At 37.3% G+C, this 20,810-nt stretch overlaps 2 protein-coding genes across 3 annotated transcripts in view; one reads left to right on the top strand and one right to left on the bottom strand.

The window, feature by feature from the left end:
• The window catches only part of Nos (Nitric oxide synthase), a 501,742-nt gene that overhangs the window by 184,365 nt on the left and 296,567 nt on the right, over positions 1 to 20,810 (top strand). The gene's annotated exons all lie outside the window — the stretch shown is intronic.
• The window catches only part of LOC138716459 (cilia- and flagella-associated protein 299-like), an 87,919-nt gene that overhangs the window by 51,925 nt on the left and 15,184 nt on the right, over positions 1 to 20,810 (bottom strand). Inside the window, exon 2 of the mRNA XM_069849572.1 lies at positions 20,039 to 20,216. Within this exon, the coding sequence (XP_069705673.1) occupies positions 20,039 to 20,216 (178 nt within the window). The remainder of the gene's footprint in view (positions 1 to 20,038; positions 20,217 to 20,810) is intronic.

The following is a 20,810-nucleotide window of genomic DNA, read 5'->3' as shown; positions in this document are numbered from 1 at the left end:
GGAACTTGAAATTTGTTTTTAAATTGATTTAAGTTCCTTTCTTTCCTAACATATCAGCTTTCTCGCTACCGTTCAGTCCACAGTGGGCCGGGTTCCGTTGGAAGACCACTTTTTTATTTAGCATTTGAATTTGTTTTACCATTCAGCACAGTATAGCTGTTGAGAGCAACTTCAAGTTCGCGTTCACGAAAGTTATGCGAAAAATTGTCAAAAAATTTGCTGTTTAACAATTTTGTTGCGCCTAGGTAGCTTAAAGAATGGAAACGGTCACATACTTCCTTGGCTTCAATTTTCTGGGTTTCCATTTTCCGTCGCTTGCTGGCTGATTCAGGAGGAACCTCAATTAAACAGTTAGATGGAAGCAGCAGTCGGACAATTGAATAGCAAAATACATTGTAAATAGTTCCGAGTTCATCCACAAACAAGCATTCTTTCGTTACGGTTTACTTTTGCAATCTAGAAACTGTGTCATGCTGAATCTGACTACAGCACTTTCCCGCGTAAAAAATAGCAAACCAGAGCAGTGATTTCAGCTTCGCACATGCGCATAATTGTCTGATTCTCATGTGGAGTTCTGAGTAGCACAACTAACCCCCTGAGACACCAAAAAGCGAAGAGCCAAGACTAAACACTCTATAACGCGTCATGAACATAATCATGGGAAATTGTCAAATGACAGATCAAATACTATGGTATTACAAGTACATTATTTGAGCAAAAATTAGCATTCTTCTGTAGCACTGTACCACGTAAGGACGGGCAGCTCCTGCACCAGGAACGATTTGATTTTGCTTTTAAATATCAGATAACTTTCTTCATTGTTTACCTACTTAACTGTTGCTATGAGATAATATTTTATTATTACAAATTAACATTAAACATTTCCTTTATACGTGAGCAATTATTCTGTTATTAAGAGAGCTATCTATTACAATAACTATGGTAGGCCTACTGTATTTCAGAAGAAATATTTGAGATAATCTTGAAGTAAATATATTGCATCGCCAATCGAGTCAATAACTAGTGATATTTCTATGTTGAAATTATTATTTTTATTATCTTTATTATTACATTGTTTTTATTTTATTATTGCTCTAATAATTTGTCCTCCAACATCTGGAAACATACACGTACTCAAGTTTATTGTTCTGAGATAGAAGTCAGTAATAAAGCTGTGGGTGTGACAAATTGAAACTTTGTGAAGAGAAAAATGTGCAACTACCTAGCAACTCTTAAGATCCTTAGCGGGGTTTTACTACAGTCTACTATATACAGTCACGAAGCTTGAGTTTTGAGGGTGCTAGAAACAATAGACTGTGACGGTTCTATTTTGCATTGCCTGTAATGAGGCGATATTAGCGATCCTAGTGGTGAGCAACTATCTAATGTTTGCATATTTACTACGTATTGAGCTTCGCGACTGTATATACTAGACTGTGGTTTTACACTAACAATAAGTTGGACCTTTCCTTCCTGATAATATTAGAATGACAATGTGAAAGTTTTTTTGTCGTGAAGTCGGCATGATGCTGGTTTTCCATCTTCGACATATCAGTAGTACATCACATCAGAAGTTCCCAACCAGTGTTTCCCGCAGCCCCATGGAGTGTGTTGCGAAATTTTGGAATTGAAAAATCAATTTTATGCCATCCAGAAAGTTTCATTACAACGTGTTTTGTATTTTTTTTTATTTCCAACGAAATCTTTGATACGGTACATTTTATTTTGAGACACACTTTACCAATGAAACGTGAAGACCTGCAACAATGCTCAGTTTCATTTTTCTCCCTGGCGATAATTCTAATGAAAGTGAACACTGCAATAATGATTAGTAATTCGTTTACTCTCCCCACTTGGTAATAATAAAAGCCTAGAATCGTTAGAACAGATAGTCCGATTTTATTTTATCAAAAGTGCTTTATTTAGATTTTATGGACAAATTTTTAATTCAAAAAACACAATCTGAATTAAGTTCTGGGTTAGATGACAACAGTGCTAATTCAAATAATGTGAGCCAAAGTTCCCTTCAGGGTTCGCAAAAACGTACTGCGTTTCGTAAATATTATAGTGATGAATACTTGCAATATAGTTTTACAAGGCGTGGTGATTAATAGGCCTATAAACAAAATCCCTAGTGTCTTATATGCGGAAATGTTTTGTCAAAGCAGTCGATGATGCCGAATAAACTAAAAAACATTTAGAACTGTCGTTTTCAACGTCATACTTATGTGAATCAACATTTTCTAACATGAAAATAGTGAACTCTAAATAAATTAACAGACTGTTGCATCTTGAAAATGATTTACATATTTGCCTGTCAATCATAAGGCCACGTATAGAGAAACTCTATGCAACCCACTAAGCGCAGACTTCACATTAAATAGGTGCATTTCCAAAAACGAAATGAAAATATTTATCGGACATACAGGTTGAGATTTTTGGCACATACCTTTGCTTTTTTCTAATGCCACTCAAGTTACAACATAGAATTTTTTTTATAGAATTTTCGATTGCGTGTTAACATCGACCTATTTACAATACTGGATGTCCTGCACTATATAGAATTTGTTATTAGTACTCTTTACTCTGGAATGCATTTTGGTACCTTTGTGTTACATTTTTCACCATTGAACCGAAATATGTGTCAATAACTATGTTTTTGATATTATTTTTCTTTGAGTTCCGCTTAGACCTCGAAAGTCTTACTTACAAGGAGAGGACACGTTCTGTATATCACCGAATGAAATAAGATTGTGTGAGATGAAAGTACAAGAAGTAGTGTTTAAAGTCATACCTGGTATGGGTGGCCAATGACCTATCGTTTTGGAAAAATTGGCTGTTGTTTGTGACATACTTCCGTTAGGTGCCTAATAGGGAAGCACTAGACTGTGTAAAAGCGTAGCTCATATGGTTGGGTGCTGAGTTGTTATCCAGGCAACAAGAGTTCGAATCTTAACTGGTCTTATATTTTTTTTCTTTTAATAATGATTAATAGTGTGATCACAGTAATCTATTTTCATATATCATATTTCTCAATGTATTGAACGCTTCGTCATGTTTTAAACAAATTACTAATTAACTAACATTGTATTGTAAAGGACAAAAAAGGAAATATTGCTCATGTAGGTAGGTCACTGGTGTCTGTTCTGTTTCTATTCCACTTCATTTTGTGCATGATTCATTATGATAAATGTCATAAAAACACACAAAACATACATATTTCCTGCACCATGCACAGCAAATGAAAGAAGGTTGCCCACAGTCACACACATTTTTTCGCATTTCTGCTGCGAAACAGACATCCTTCACATTCACAAATACTTCTCATTCGTCTATTAATTTCGATGCAAACCACGCATATTTCAACATGGCTTTGAATATAGGAGCTGACAACTGAAAGTAAATTAAGGAGTGAATTTTGAGGACATCCTCCCTTGAAGCAATTTGTAGTCCAGTTTGTAAAACGAAAGAGCTATTTTGCAAATATTTGATAAAAAAAATCTTCACCAGTCTAAAAAAAATAAACATCGCAGGACTGGCATAATCCAGTACATTTGGGTTAAATCACTTCAAGGTTGCATGTTACTTCATTTTCTTCATTTGTAAATAATTCATCATAAAAAGAAGGGTTTACCTGCCCTTCCCACGAGTCCAGAATTAGAAGAAATGGCTGCTCTTTCACATATGTCTTTATTACTTTCTCCAGATATTGCTTATGGAGTTGAGATGTCAGCTATCCTGATAAAGAACGTGTTACACATATATTTCCGAATTTAGAAGTAAGTTCATCTACTTGAAGTTGCACTCTTGGGCCAAATTGTCCTTTTGGTTCTTACTTACTTACTTACTTACAAATGGCTTTTAAGGAACCCGAAGGTTCATTGCCGCCCTCACATAAGCCCGCCATCGGCCCCTATCCTGTGCAAGATTAATCCAGTCTCTATCATCATACCCCACCTCCCTCAAATCCATTTTAATATTGTCCTCCTATCTACGTCTGGGCCTCCCTAAAGGTCTTTTTCCCTCCGGTCTCCCAACTAACACTCTATATGCATTTCTGGATTCTCCCATACGTGCTACATGCCCTGCCCATCTCAAACGTCTGGATTAATGTTCCTAATTATGTTAGGGGAAGAATACAATGCGTGCAGTTCTGTGTTGTGTAACTTTCTCCATTCTCCTGTAACTTCATCCCGCTTAACCTCAAATATTTTCCTAAGCACCTTATTCTCAAACACCCTTAACCTATGTTCCTCTCTCAGAGTGAGAGTTCAAGTTTCACAATCATACAGAAGAACCGGTAATATAACTGTTTTATAAATTCTAACTTTCAGATTTTTGGACAGCAGGCTGGATGATAAGAGCTTCTCAACCGAATAATAACACGCATTTCCCATATTTATTCTGCGTTTAATTTCCTCCCGAGTGTCATTTATATTTTTTGGTTCTAATAATAATAATAATAATAATAATAATAATAATAATAATAATAATAATAATAATTTCAAGTTTTAAAACATGAGAAGGCATTAGAATTCGAACTGGAGTTGCCTGGACGACAACTCAGCATCCAACCGTACGAGCTACGCTGTTACACAGTCTAATGCTTCCCTATTAGGCACGTAACGGAAGTATGTCACAAACAATAGCCAATATTTCCAAAACGAGGGGTCATTGGCCACCCATACCAGGTATGAATTTGAACAGTACGTCTTGTACTTTCATCTCACACAATCTTATTTAATTCGGTGATATACAGAGCGTGTCCTCTCCTTGTTAGTTGGACGAATAGGAGGTTAAAAATGACAAAATTCCCGTGCTGTGAACAGTAATCATCTTCCCGTCCGCTATAAAATATTGTGACAGCGACGTGAGATTCGAACTCACGACCAGCGTCCCGCAAGAGAGAAGATCGCGCGGGCTCCACGGAGCACTGAGGGACGGCGCGCGGCGGAGAGAAGAGAGGGGAAAGGGCCTACGCCCCGAGGGAGTGTGCGCGCGCAACTGCTGCGTGCGGAGTGAAGGGGGGACGGACCCTCCCGACTCTTCGAGAAGTCCGTCGAAGTGGAAAAATCGGGAATTCGAACTTTCCAGGCTACGTCGCTGTGGTTATAAAAGAAGAAGCGCGAGGGAACTCGGACAGTGTGTGTGTGATTCATGATTAGTTTCAGTTGATTAATCAGCCATTCAGTGAGTAAGCCAGAGCAAGCAAGCCAGTCTTGTGTACCGGAGTTCGACTCGAGTGTGCGTCCGCAACTGTGTCAGCATCCGAAGGCCTGAGTTCGAGTGCAGTGGACCGCAGTTGGAGGAACCTGAGTTCGAGTACAGTGGACTGTCTCTGAAGGTCTGTGGTTCGAGATACTGTGAACTCGAGTGACTGAGCTAGAAGAACTGTGAACTGAGAACTGACAGTTCTGATTTGTAAATAGTGCTTTGTAAATATTAGTTAAGATTAACAGTTCATTGTTGTTCGTAATAGTCCAAGTAAATTGTCATTGCCGTCAGTGGAGTGCTATAACGAATACTGTGTTGAGTGAAAATCCTATTGTTGACGAGAGCGTTTAAGGTGAATTGTAGAAAGGAATTATTGTTGGAAGAATAAAATCCTATTGTTGAGTTGAAATAAATTTGCAATATGCTACACAGAGTTCCTCCACCTTTTTGCTCCAGAAGAAGAGCACTGGTTGTTATTATTATATCACTATTTTTAGTAAAAACAAGTACGTATGTCACGATATCGTGGGTGTTCAGTAAAGTGTGTTGTCAGTCAAAACAGGTTGGGAACCACTGCATCACATTATAAATGAATGAAAGGGTATCGTTTAGGCAAGATTTCACAGTTTCTGTACGTGAACTTCTGTCGACTAAGATACAATTTCTTTATTTATTTATTTATTTATTTATTTATTTTTTCTTTCTTTCTTTCTTTCTTTATTTTTTTCTTTGTTTGTTCCTTTCTTTCTTTCTATCTTCCTTTATCTTCTTTATTTCCTCTATTCGTTCGTTCCTTCTTTCCATTATTCTCCATTATTTTTCTTCTGTTCTTCAATCCTGTCTTTTCAATTGTCCTTTTTTTTTCATTTTATTTCCTCTTTATTCTTTCTGACTTGCTTTTCACCTTTTTCTTTTCCTTTCTATCAATCTTAGTCTCATTTTTAGTTTCCTTATTTGTTGTAATATATCTTTACAATTTTCTTTTTTCTCACTTTCGTTTCTTTTTCTTATCTTCTCTTGCACTTCAGTTTTCTTCTTTTTTCTTCTTCCCTTTCATCCTTCCTGCTCTTTTCTATTTTGTATTCCTTTCGCGTTCCTCCTTTTCCGTTTTCCTTTTTATTTCTTCAATTCTTTATTTTTGCTTTTTCCTTTATTTGTCACTTTCTTCCTCCTTCGTTTATTCTCTAAGTCCCTTTCAGCTTTTTAGAAAACTATCACATTTGTAGGCGTACAGTGCATAATGTGGAGTCACCACGACATTACACTGCATCACATTAAAATAGACAAACATCCATATTCTGGGCGGTATTCGAACCTACGCCATACTATCAAGAAAACGTTAAAATGAGCTGTAATCTTTACGTATGGAAAACATATTTAGATTCATTTTATTCTTTCTAGGGTGCACAAAGTAATAAAGTTTATTTATTATTTCTGTCCTTTGGAATTGAAGTGAGTGGAATAAAATGAAACGTGCAGTTTAAATTAAAACTCATAAAGCGCAAGAGATGGTATGTAATAACATTTTTTCCCCTTACAAGTTTCGTGACTTTACATTTCGTTCTCATATTTCATATTTTGGAGTTGATGTCTGTTTTGAAATTAAACCAAGACTGGTCCACATATAGATCCTAGTTCAGTAACTAATCTTGAGGAAAGTTAAACTGAGAAATTTTGTCATTTAATTATGAGACGACTTGAGAACCCACTTCAAACCTCGATGAGTCAGAGAAAATTGAAATCGACAAAAGAGGGGGTTTTGGTGTAGATTATCCCGTGATATTTCAGTTTTCTCTTTCATGAATATTCTGTTTTGAAAAAATTGACAATCATCGCTATAACCGAAGTAGTAGCACAAGAAATCGTCGCGTCTTACCCAAGACAGCAACTACATAGGTCCGGTAGCTTATTGTTATCGTTATCTTTACAGTCATCTGTGCTTCAACTGGTAACTATACCTCGGCCTGTAGTTACCTGGCTGTTAGTACTGATTCGAACAAATACCGACATGCGGCGCTACTACATTACTGTTTCGTAAACTATAATAACAGATATTAAATAATAATCTAGACTGCAATAAATTAATTTACTATATTATCTGTATAGTTTAAAAAATTTGGCGTTATATTTACGTAACTTACGGTAAATGTTTTACTTTCTATGACATATTACGATAATAATGTGTGTTTATAAAGACAATTTCGAACATCCCAAGCTTAATTTTCGTCATCAACTTCAGATTGTATGTCGTCAGTCAAGAAATATTTTATTTTTGGGTGTTCTACCAATGCCAATGGCATTTCCGGCTCTGAAAAGTTCATTTGAATACATAAAAGCATTCATAAGGGCGGATGTGAAATATTTTAACATGTTTATCAATATGGCTGCCATAGCCATCACAGCTGAATACGGTTGCAGTTTTGAAGCAGAAGTTACATCTAGCTCTCTCTCCACTAGTATTATTTACCTCGATGATCACGCCATAAATACCAATAATTATTGTTTTTTTAATCATATTACGATTGAATTGGAAGTGTACAAGTACACTATCGTTTATCACACGGTTCTTTAATTAAAAAGTCTTGCACCTACTAGTGCAGAACTCACTGTGTACCTATCAGGCATATTACTACTGAAAACTTCTGCAAACAAAAGTAACTATAAATAACTAAAAAAAATCACTAACAAAATACTAGTGGAGACATCTATGGACGACAATAGATACTGAACTTGAGGTTACCTCAACTGTTAGTTACAAGCGCTGATAAATCTACATTTAACTTTCCGGAAACTCATGAAAGTTATCAGTGCAGTTAAATTTATAAGAGCAGGTAAGTAACTGAGAGTTAACTGACGTGTACCAGAAACCGGCCATAAGAGCTTCAGTCATGCCAAATAGAGATGACCTGCCAGTTATTCCTTCTCTGTACAACGTTAGCAACTTTAACTCCATCCAGAAGGGCGCTCATGCATGGTACCTACTCGCGGACAGATCTAGTATTCATGGTGCTGGACCAAGCATGTTCAGCGCGAGCATTTCTAGCCTTTAAACGAGGTGCAACAGTGACGTATAATATCTTTTAAGCGTGTGCCTGCATACGATTCTGAGATTCTACGTCACTGTTGCACCTCGTTCAAAGGCTAGAATTGCCCGCGCTGAACATGTCTGTGCTGGACGTGTTCCGCTAGCATCAGGGAATGATCTTGTAGGTCGATAGCCACCAGGATGCGTCCTATTGCTGTTCGGGGACCAGTTTCCGTTATTGGTAGCCGTCTATGTTCTTCTGAGGTATCTTCGGAGCTGAAAAGCCATCCTCAGTTTCGCTCCCTTCTCATTTCTTCCTTACTGTGGTTGTATAGGTACTTCATGGAAGTTGCCTCTATGTCGTACTGCCGTCCACTCAAAAATTCATACGCGCACAAAGATAACGTTTTTAAGCGAAATATAAAGAGCGCTGCTGCCCATAAAGTTCTATGGCTTATTACATTTTGTAGTTTGTTTGCAGCTTACAGCTCTGTCCTCACAATGATATGGGCCGTTGTGTTGCACGGACATCTACAGTATCAATACGGATGTTTGGTGGTATAAGGAACAACTAGATGGAACTTTCGTCTGGGTCAAGACTTTCAAAACATTCCGCAAATAGGTCTACACGATCAGAAATCTTTAGTTCCTCTAGTTATATTCCTCTTATGAAGTTATGTGTGTATGGTATGATATGAAATGGTATGGAATAGAATGGTATGGTATGGTAGGCCTATATTATGTATGTATGTATGTAATATTGTGTACATTATAGTAAGGTCACAAAATGGGCGTATCCCCAATGTATTATGACACTACGATGGATATGATTGATTTGATTTGATTTGATTGATTGATCGATTGATTGATTGATTGATTGATTGATTGATATGGACATGTACCTGATAGTTTAACGATCCGAGACATCGCGCATCGGTATGAAGACCTTCATTTTCATAGCACAACTGAAGTATTCTGTGCCATGTCCCAGCAGATGTTTTGCGGAGATAATCAAGGGTCACTTTGTTGAAGGCATCTTCCACAGCTGATCGTAATTGTGTTATAGCGGTGATTTCGCACTTTGGCCTTGATTAACCCCCAGAGAGCATTATCAGGTGTTGTGAGGTCGGAACTGCGTGAAGGCCAAACAAAAGAATCTGATCATTTGCAGACCCTCTTCCAAACCACCGACTGGGAAAGTCGTATTCAGGTATTGTTATTATTATTATTATTATTATTATTATTATTATTATTATTATTATTATTATTAGTATTAGTATTAATTATTGTTAGTATTATTATTAATTGTGTTTATTATTGTCTTTATTGAGTGTAATTAGTTACCACTGCCACTGGGTATATACCCATTGCAATGTGAATAAATACATACATACATACAACTTGCAATGCGAAGTGTGGTGTCGCTCTGTCATGTTGCGGACCACAGTACCTTCGATACCAGCTTGGTTGTAATTGTAGCACAAACCATTCACTAAGCATGTCCTGGTAGGCTGTCCCTTAACGGAACCTTGGAAGAAGAATGGGTTGAAAATGTGCACTCAGTCTACACCATGACATGGAGTAGATTTCTCTCCACTTCTCCATAAAAGAATGAGTTTTCTTTACCCCGAAAGAATATGTTTCGTGAATGCGTGCTCCGTCTGTGAAGAGAACATTATCACGGGAACATTGCGTACGGAACGTTTTAAGAAGCGTCCCATGTGCAACTTTACGTGCATATCATCATCGCTTAATTCATTGACGTGGATTGGACAGAAATGCTTGAACGTTAAATCAACTTTCATGTGTTTCATCATGTTGGAACGAGGAATACCAAGCTCCAAGTGGATTTCAGGGAAGACCTTTCCACTGATGCCTCAACAGCGTGGCATGTTTCGAATGCACTTTTTTCCACCTCAACATTGTTGTTTTCCATAAAAGTTCCATACCAAAGCGGGCACGAAATTTCATATTCACTCGTTCCACGGTTTCGCCGGTATGACGTCTTTCATGAAGCCATATGGTTGGCACTAATCTTTGTTCGACAGTAAACGGAGTCTGGACAGTCATGTTTCTTTATAACTGCACGGGTACCATGGTAGCATGGTACCAACGTAAACATGGGGGTACGCCCACTTTGTAAGCTCCCAGTACAAATGAATGAATGTATGAATGTATGTATGTATGTATGTATGTATGTATGTATGTATGTATGTATGTATGTATGTATGTATGTATGTATGTATGTATGCATGTATGCATGTATTCTTGTATGCATGTATGTATTTATGTATGCATGTACTCTTGTATGCATGTATGTATTTATGTATGCATGTACTCTTGTATGCATGTTTATATTTATGTATGTATGCCTGTAGCGCATGCATTATGTCCAGACACTCCCCCACGCTTCCTACAGAGCAGCGCACGAAATCGGATGAGTCTACTTACGAATTATAGGGGAATGGGTTAGTCTTTGCCTTGAACTCGCCCGACCTTCCCTTCTACTCCTACCCCCTCGAAAGAAACGTTGTTCTCGTACTGCACATCGCGAGTGTCTTGACAAAATGCATGAGCTGTATGTACGTACGTACGTTTATTGTTTGTTTGTTTGTTTGTACGTATATATTTACTGTATACAGGTCCGGGGTTCGATCCCAGGTGGTGACAGGTTTCTTTCTCGTTGTCAAACTTTCAGAACGGCCCCGAGGTTCACTCAGCCTCCTATAAAATTGAGTACCGGGTCCTTCCCGGGGGTAAAAGGCGGTCAGAGCGTGGTGCCGACCACACCACCTCATTCTAGTGCCGAGGTCATGGAAAGCATGGGGCTCTACCTCCATGCCCCCCAAGTGCCAAGTGCCAAGGCATGTTTACGGGGATACCTTTACCTGTTTTTTATACATTAATATTTCAGTTGCATCTTATAGACATCAGTACTTTTTCTCTCTTCTTATCCATTAACTCGTAACCCGCCATATACAGTAGAGGAGGCAAGACCTGCCCTGTGACCTTATCATGTCCCGTGGCTATTTCACCAATGGATATGGAGAGGGAAGATAGGTTTTTAATCCGTGTCCGTAGATTCGTATAATTTTAACCATCATGAAACAAAATCTCTTTCTGATAACTGATTCTTTCCCCTACTGTACATTCACATGCCAGGTCTCGCCTCCTCATCTGTACCTTGAGAATATAACACCTCCCAATTTATTTCCTTCTTTTACAACTATCATCGTCATAACTATGAGCGGAAAGAGCAGAAGCGTCATCAATAAGAGCCAAATATTGATTCCATTTTGATCGAATTTGATTCTAAGCCAAGTAAAGACTTAATCCGTCTCTATTCTCGTACGTCACAACACTATTTTGCCTATTCTGTTGTAGTTCATTGCGGGCAGTGGTAATGTATGAGTATTGTCCTTCATTTTTCAAGTACTGTACTGTGTCTGTTTAGGTCTACTATTAAGTTACGTTGCTAGGATTTGGTGCTTATCTCTTCGATCGAACATATTTTTCGAACCGTTTTTCTACCTGTCTTTATTTATCTTTGTTCTTTTTTCGTTAATATATAAATTGTGCAGATATATAGTTATGGACACACAGAATAAGAAATGAAGCTGTGTTGGAAAGAGTGGGTGAAGAAAGAATGGTGTTGAAATTTATCAGGAAGAGAAAAAGGAATTAGCTGGATCACTGGCTGAGAAGAAACTTTCTGCTGAAGGATGCACTGGAAGGAACGGTGAACGGGAAAAGAGATCGGAGCAGAAGAAGATATCAGATGATAGACGACATTAAGATATATGGATCGTATGCGCAGACAAGAGGAAGGCAGAAAATAGGAAAGATTGGAGAATGCTGAGTTTGCAGTGAAAGAGCTACCCTTGGGCAGAACACTATGAATGAATGAATATAAAAACGAAGCCACTGTAAAATAATTGTACAGTTTAGCTGACGACGTGAATGCATCTATCACTATGTTATTTTATGTTGAAGCTCAGACTTTTATACACATGAGTGCACAATTTACAATATTCAATGCAGTATAGGCCTATTAACAATAAATTAAAACGTAGGCCTACAGTATTTGTTTGAAGATATTGTTAATTAAGGAAAAAAAACAGGTTCTTAGCGGAAAAAACTAAAAATGAAGAAGTCATGTTAATGATATTCATCCTATAAGCAAATATTAAACGTTTAATCTACATATATTGACTGTTATATTTATTCTCATAATAAAATACGAGTTTCGGAGAATGTATAGGGCCACTAGATGAACGATAGGCTCTGCTACACAGAACTTGCAGAGAAACAGTATTAAAATGTTACAGGGAGCAGCTGTGTAAGCTTTAGTGTATGGCTATAAATGCTGGAGCTTAAAAGAGTAGATATAACGGGGGGATCAACTGGTGAAGATGAGATTTTTTTTTCGAGCTGCAGCAGAAAAATCACTCAATAGATCACATCCAAAATATACAGATACGAAAGCACAAATAAAAATGTTTAGTGTTATGGAGAGAATTCCTGACTATTGAAGTCGTCACTTTTAATAATACCAAAAGCAGAACACAACGAGTCTATTGTGAATACACTCCAACGGGTCACTGTAAGAGTGGATTCCCAGAAATAACAATAAAAAACGAAGTTACTTGTTTTGAAGTTGAAGCCCTTACGGAGTAGAAATCGTCATCTTTTTTATAGTTACTGATAAAAACATGATGATTATGATGATGAAAAGATAATGGTAATAGTAAGGATGATAATTATGATAAAGATGGTATATATCATAACGCACTTTCACGAAGAGATCTTGTTTCATAAATGTCAAGATAATGATTGCGGCTTTAAACAGCCAAGTTCACATTTTACAAACAATACGGAAGTAATAAAAGACTAACAGCCACGGGCTTAGCTCAAGTCGGCTAAGGTACATATTTGCCTGCCGATCGGAGTTGCGCTCAGGCGCAGGTTCGATTCACACTCTTAGGCTGATTATCTGGATGGGTTTTTTCTGAGGTTTTCCCCAAACGTAAAGAAAATATCAGGTAATGTATGGATAATCCTCGGCCTCATCGCGCCAAATATCATCTCGCTATCATTAATACCATCGACTCTAAATAACTTCGTAGTGTCGTCAAATAACCAAGTAAAAAATTGACTTTAAAAATGTAAGAACTCTTTCGTTTTACCGGTACTTCATTTATTAACGTCCACTTTAAAGTTCCTATTAACTGTTCGAATGTATATAATTTGTTTTCAATGTCATTTAATTTCGTGTAAGAGACAAAGCATAGAAGATGATTGAAATTGTTCGCCTGTTCTATTATCTTATTATTCAATACAATTTAAGTTCTTACGGGGAACATTTCCCTAATACTATACTAATCCCTACGGGAATTCCGTTACAGCCTGCAGAATCCCTTTACCTTTCCACGTAGTCATCACCGTTGTCCCTCAGCCCCTGAGGCCAGGGGAGAATCCGTGGTACATAGCACTACCACCAGCAACTATTGGCTACTTACCACGAGGTCCAAGCTAGGTGGCGGCACACAGTCGACTCTTGATCGGTCGAAAACCCGAAATAGGGTAAAGAAACGGAGGTGATGATGAAAAAATGTAGATGAAGTAGAGTATGTTGGTGCATTGATAGAGGGAAACGGGAGAACCCCGAGAATACGCAATGTAACATCTGTTTTGTACACCTAGCCGAGGATCGAAGTCTGTCCGCCTGAACAGAAGTCAAGACGTGTGCTAGCACTTGAGCCTCAGACACTCCATCATTTCCTTTAAATCCATATAGTTTTGTTTTTTGAATGGAGATTTTAAAATTGTATTTTTCTGAAACTTGTTATAATGAACAGCTCTTTGTGAGTTACCTTCTATTTCAATGTATTAATTTCATCCTCCCGAAAGACTCTTCTATTCCTATATATTACTTGCATCCTTCCAAAAATCTCTCTTATACCTTATCATCCTTGAGAAAGATTCCTCTACTCATATTGATTAATGTCATCCTTGTAAAATACTCTTGTATGTATGTATTTATTCACACTGCAAATGGGTATATACCCGGTGGCAGTAATGACTAATTACATTCAATAATGACAATTAATAATAAATGCAATTAATAAAAAAACAATTAAAATAACTTAATATAATAATAATAATAATAATAATAGCAGGGAGCATCCTAAATTAAATGAAGCACGATTACTTAAAATAACATTTAAAGTAAATCTCTCTTGTATCTTAACCCTAAGTTGAACTAAAACCCACGAGTATGATACAGTATGTTCATACCAGCACAAGTACCTTTCAGCACTACACTCATTTCGCTGACAACTCACTCGCTGCACTGGAACTACGACACATTTCACTGATTCTATCCTGATTTCACTAATACTTCAAAAACATTTCACTGTTCAAATACTTTGCACTGCCACTATAAACTATAAAACTTCACTGACACAAACACACTTCACTTACACAACACACTTCACACTTCACTGATACAACACTTCAAATAACAAAATATCAATGACATTAAATAGAGTGTATAATATACTACCGTCTATTAGTTAAGTCCTTAAGCCTATTTTCAAATACATTTTTGGATATTGGTAAAACCTTTAAGTCTGCAAGTAAAGCATTCCAGTCCCTGATAGTACGATTGTATTCCTATGTATTGCAGAATACTTTCCTGTTTCCGTTTGCCATTATCATCTTTCAGAGAGATTCCCCCATTCCTACGTATTAATATTTTCCTTGCAAAAGAGTCTCCTATTCTTATGTATTATCATCATTCTGAAAGACTTTTCTATCTCCATGTGTTAATATAGGTGTCTGCTGTTCCCATGTATTAATATTATCCTTGCACAAGACGCTCCTACTCATGTAGTTCACTTCAGTTTTAATGTATGTAACCATGGACAAATAAGAAACCTTGATAGGAATGTTATAGTTCAATGAAAATGTATTCGAGGTGAAGCTCCGAATATCACTCTTTCGCATGCTCAGAATATATTCTATTTTTAAAAAAGGTTTACCGATCATCTGGATCTTTTTCCTGGAACTGATTCATTTGCGGAATTATTTTGGGAATACTGTTCAGTTGTTTTTCTGTCCTCCACACTCCAGTTGTAATCTGTTGTACATAGTAAATGATTTAACAATATAAAAAAGGCAGTAAACGGTATTAAAGTGAAATTCAACCCGCTATAAAATGTGTTTGGTAGCTAAGCGAGGTTGTGAGGACCAGATTGTTGTGTGGCATTGTTGCTGCCGATCGATGACCGTCACGCTCCATGACATCGCCCACTTGGATCGCAGTACTTGAACATAATCTGCGCCCTCTTCAAGCACAAGAGCGCTCTTTTGTGGCCCATTCTTCGCGTGAGCTCCAGCGTCATATCTTACAGTAAATAAATAACTTCACAAGGGGATATTAACATCAGAATATAGTCCTAGTGCCATGTAGTCAACGTAAAACTATTGCTGGCTGAAATTTCTTTCAATATTCAGTTGCTTCATCGTTCTATACTGTGGCTCAAATCTCGGCTACAAGTCCAGCGAATCCGGATTCAGTAATTGGAAGTGCAAATTTTACCTCACTGCTGTAGACACTAAGTGTCTGTATGTCTGTCTTCTTTGTAATGTTCGGCCTGTGTTGGTGGATTTGTACCGTGCCAACGAATGGATGTACAATCTTGTTACTTATTAAAATTTAGTTCGGAATATGTATTATATGTCTTTCTCGTGTTAAATTCTGCCGTACGTGGTTACATGTTTCGGCCTGCCATTGGCCTTCTTCATAACTGGTTGTTGCTGGTCTTGGCACCTTTTGTTTTATTTCCTGTGAGGGTGTGTTTGTGTAGTGTAATGTGGAGTCAAAGAGTGTGTGTGTTCTGAAATTGTGTGTTGAGAATTTCATTTGGAGGTGTTTTTGTGTGTCTCTATATTTCGTATTATTCTAGTGTGTTTAGTTTCTGGCTTTTTTGTTTTATGTGTAGAATTTCCATGTCTGTGTTGATGTCTTTGTAGACGTGGTTAGAATTTGTGATGTGTTCTGCATATGTGGAAATGTTTTGTAATTTTGTTATGGCTGTGATGTGTTCTTTGTAACGTGTTTGAAGTGATCTGCCTGTCTGCTAACCACACCTACAGAGGCATCAACACAGACATGGAAATTCTACACATCCAACCAAAAAGCCAGAAACTAAATACACTAGAACAATAGGAAATATACAGACACACAAAAACACATCCAAATGATATTCTCAACACACAACTCAATTTCAGAACACACACACTGTTTGACTCCACATTATACAACACAAACACACTCCCACAATAATAAATATAATTCCATCTACCAAAATTTAATATTCATGAAATCGCCATTAATAGACAAACGTCCCCAATCCGATTACATAAAGCAGTAATTCTACCGGTATCGATTTGGTACAATGAATATGAGTCGGTTTCGCTGTAGATAACGCAACACTAAATCGATTATTCACATTTCACTTTCTATTACCATTCAAAAACAAAACAAAAGGCGCCAAGACCAGCAACAAGGAGTTCTGAAGAAGGCCAATAACAGGCCGAAACATGTTAACCAGGTACGATAAAATTTAACACGAGAAAGACATATAATACATATTCCGAAGTGATATAGTGTTAAAAATAGTGTAATCAAGATGTATAAAATTTAGTGTTTATTTAAAATGTGAATAAAAAAACGAATTTTCAAGGAAATACTTCAGTAGATCTTAAAATTACAAAAACAATAATTAGTATATTAGTGTTAAAATAATAATATATATAAAAAAAAGTAAGCATAAACATTCTCTGTAGAAGCACATATTCATATGACTACTGTCTGACGGAATAATGGGTATAACAAAATAATGAAATCCAATGAAAAGAATGAAATTTAAATAGAAAATTGAAAATGGAAAGTAATAAAGCACATCTAAGATGAATGCTCAAAACATGACAATATGCACCATACTGTAAAACGTAATATAGCTAAGATCATAATCTAGTAACTGTAGTACGCCCAACAAATAAGTTCTTCTTCTTCTCGTCTATATTTCCCTCACTCGAGTAATGGCAGTTTCATTCAGCTTCTTTTATTCCTGCGTACCATTAGAACTTCTACCAGATAGTTAGAGAACAAAATTCATTATTGTTCGCCTAACAAATAAAGATTCCCGTTTAGAATTTTCGTAGTTGAGAGGACAGAGTGAGTGTTGCGAACAGGTTGCAGACCGCAGCAGAGAAAGGAGAAATTCAAGTAAAGGGAGATTGTACATAAAAAAAAAAAGATGGTGCTGCCACGGGGCTTAACAGATTGGCTTCTTTTCATGCAGCACTGTCATATAAGGTCAATTGAAAGAAAAATATTTAGGAACTGCCCTTTGCCAGGGGGTATTGTATATATATTATCTTCGTTATTCTGTGTGTTTTATTGTTTAGTCAACTGTCCGAAATTATTCAAGTCTGCTTCACAGGGAGCCTTTCCTGAAAACTAGACTTGCATAATATATACGTTACTTTAGGTACGTTAACAGAAAACCACAATTCCAAGTCACACAGAGTTTGTGTGCACTCGATGTGGGTCTCTAGCATCTCGTCAGCCCACTCGAGTTGTGTGGATATAAAAGGAAAAATTGAGACGGTGTCGGTTGAAGTTTCTGGGTAGCTCAGTCGGTAGAGCGCTGGTACTTTCAACCAGAGGTCCCGGGATCGATACCCGGCCCCGGAACAATTTTTCCCTTGAAATTATTCATCTCCGAAGATAGGTTTAAACCTAATAAGTGACAACAATAAGGCATAATTCATTAGGCAACTAAGCTAGCAGATAGTGCGATAGGGTGGTAGTTTCTTACCCCCTCCACTGTATACATCGCCGACTAGCTACATATTACACTAATCAGACTTCAGATGTATACAAACAAATTGTTCTTCCTCTGACACATATCGTCAAGTGAGATGTACTGTCTGATAATAGATGTACACATCAGCCAGAAACTCAATCAGAAGATTTATTCCGTATATCATTTGAAAATTCTAATATGTATCAAATTGTCGACTAATATAATCTCTAAGGAGACTTTAAGTCTACCGTTGTGTTTTATTTGCTTTGTGGAAAAGAGGTAGATTTGATTGTGTGAACGCAAAAAAGTGTTTTTTAAGTACGCCTAGGTCAACAAAGGTAGCCACTATTTAAAAAGAGGAAAGGAGGACATGCAAGTCCTGGAATAGGAAAATTTAAAGACAACCTGTTGCTTCACTACACAAGCTAAACATAATCCCAAATAAATTAAACGAAAATCAAACACATATAAGTTACGTAAATATTAATTTTTTGATCCTACAGAAATATCTCTTATGGTAACAATGGTTATTAGAGGAGAAAAATTCGCTCCGACGCCGGGGATCGAACCCGTGTCCTTGGTTCTACGTACCAAGCGCTCCAACCACTGAGCTACGCCGAAGTTCAATCCATAGCACCGGATGGAATCCCTCTCCTCCACTGTTTTTCCCTTTGTGGCCTAACTCCAAGTTCGACATATATGTTGACATATATTAAGTCAACTGCTATTATACAAGGAGCGCACTCAATTGAGTGACTTGGTGGCCATGATTCCACAGTAATATGCACTGTTGGGCGAAGAATGTACGTAAATATTAATTCTTTGATCCTACAGAATATATCTGTTATGGTAACAATGGTTATTAGAGGAGAAAAATAATAGCAGTTGACTTAGGTAATATAAGTCAACATATATGTCGAACTTGGAGTCAGGCCACAAAGGAAAAACAGTGGAGGAGAGGGATTACATCCGGTGCTGTGGATTGAACTTCGGCGTAGTTCAGTGGTTGGAGCGCTTGGTACGTAGAACCAAGGACCCGGGTTCGATCCCCGGTGTCGGAGGGAATTTTTCTACTCTAATGACCATTGTTATATAGAAGTTAGCAGGAAAAAAGAAACAATGAAAGAAAATTATTGTTTTGGTATATATAAATTACGACTACCGACAAAACTTCTGCCTTTCAAACCCACCTGGAAGAGATAAATGGGAAAATACGTAAGAGTTAGAAGAAAGAGAAAAACAGAGAAATATGTAGGCCTAATATGTCCTTGAGACGCAACAGGCTTTAATACAGAAAATAATGATGTGATGGTTAATACTGTTATTATTGGTGATGTTGATGAAGATTATTATGATTATGATGATGGTGATAAAGAAAGACTTGGAAATTCTTAAAACCGTACGAATAGTGTCAATTTTGTAGCATATGTGTGTTGGAATTGATTCGTTTGTTATAAATATATTGTACTGTATAATTGCCACTTGTAACTTCTACAGTTTACACATCAACATATACTTCCTCACTAGGAATAATTACTTTACTCCTAGATGCACCTGTTGGTGTTATGTTTAGATCAGTGGTCGTCAGCACTCGCTGAAATGAGTAAAGAGTATTCGGTGGAATATCATATGCCCAGTCGTGCAGCAGGCAGAGAGAGAGAGAGAGAGAGAGAGAGAGAGAAAGAGAGAGAATATACCCGCCAGCAGGCACGGATGCACCATAGTGCAGTCTTATCCGCGAGTATATTTGCTAGCCCGAGGGTGCTCTGTGCTGATGACCGCTGGTTTACATTGTGTAATAAAACAACAGGTCGTAACACACTGAAAGTTATGCGATACATTGGTAACTAGAAATAGTAAGTATATCTTTATGCATATTAACAGGAGAGGAAAATAAAATAATGCAAGCTGCTGTCATTACCGCGAGAAGCCCCTCTCGATTGGGGCGCTCTCTAAGGGCCAGTTCCTGTAATAACTGGTCGTCAGACTGGAGGTTAGCTCCTGCTAACTTGTAAGGCCTTCGTGTTGGTGATGTAGCCTCGGTCACGTTACTTAGACGAGTGTAAAACTGCTCCTTTGTTAATGTCTCTTCAGTGCTTCTGGAAAACAAGCATGCGCATAACGTCTGCGTTATTCAGTTTCACCTTAATCGAAAAAGAAAGCAATTTTATGCGACGACTTATGTATAATATGCGTTTGAGATAACTCTTAATTTCTTCTACATAATTTAAATCAATTTAATAGAAGTTTATACATATGTAAATGATCTTGGCGCAGCAGTAACAAATATAAACGATACTCGGGAGGAAATTAAACACAGAATAAATATGGGAAATGCCTATTATTATTCGGTTGAGAAGCTTTTATCATCCAGTCTGCTGTCAAAAATCTCAAAGAATTTATAAAACAGTTATATTACCGGTTGTTCTTTATGACTGTGAAACTTGGACTCTCACTTTGAGAGAGTAACATAGGTTAAGGGTGTTCGTGAATAAGGTGCTTAAGAAAATATTTGGGGCTAAGAGGGATGAAGTTACAGGAGAATGGAGAAATTTGCACAACACAGAACTGCACGCATTGTATTCTTAACCTGACATAATTAGGAACATTAAATCCAGACGTTTGAGATGGGCAGGGCATGTAGCACGTATGGGCGAATTCAGAAATGCATATAGAGTGTTAGTTGGGAGGCC

Source organism: Periplaneta americana, chromosome 16 (assembly GCF_040183065.1).
Source record: "Periplaneta americana isolate PAMFEO1 chromosome 16, P.americana_PAMFEO1_priV1, whole genome shotgun sequence".
Lineage (NCBI taxonomy): Eukaryota > Metazoa > Arthropoda > Insecta > Blattodea > Blattidae > Periplaneta > Periplaneta americana.
Note: the sequence above shows the minus strand (reverse complement) of the source record. Positions and strands in the feature narration are given on the sequence as shown.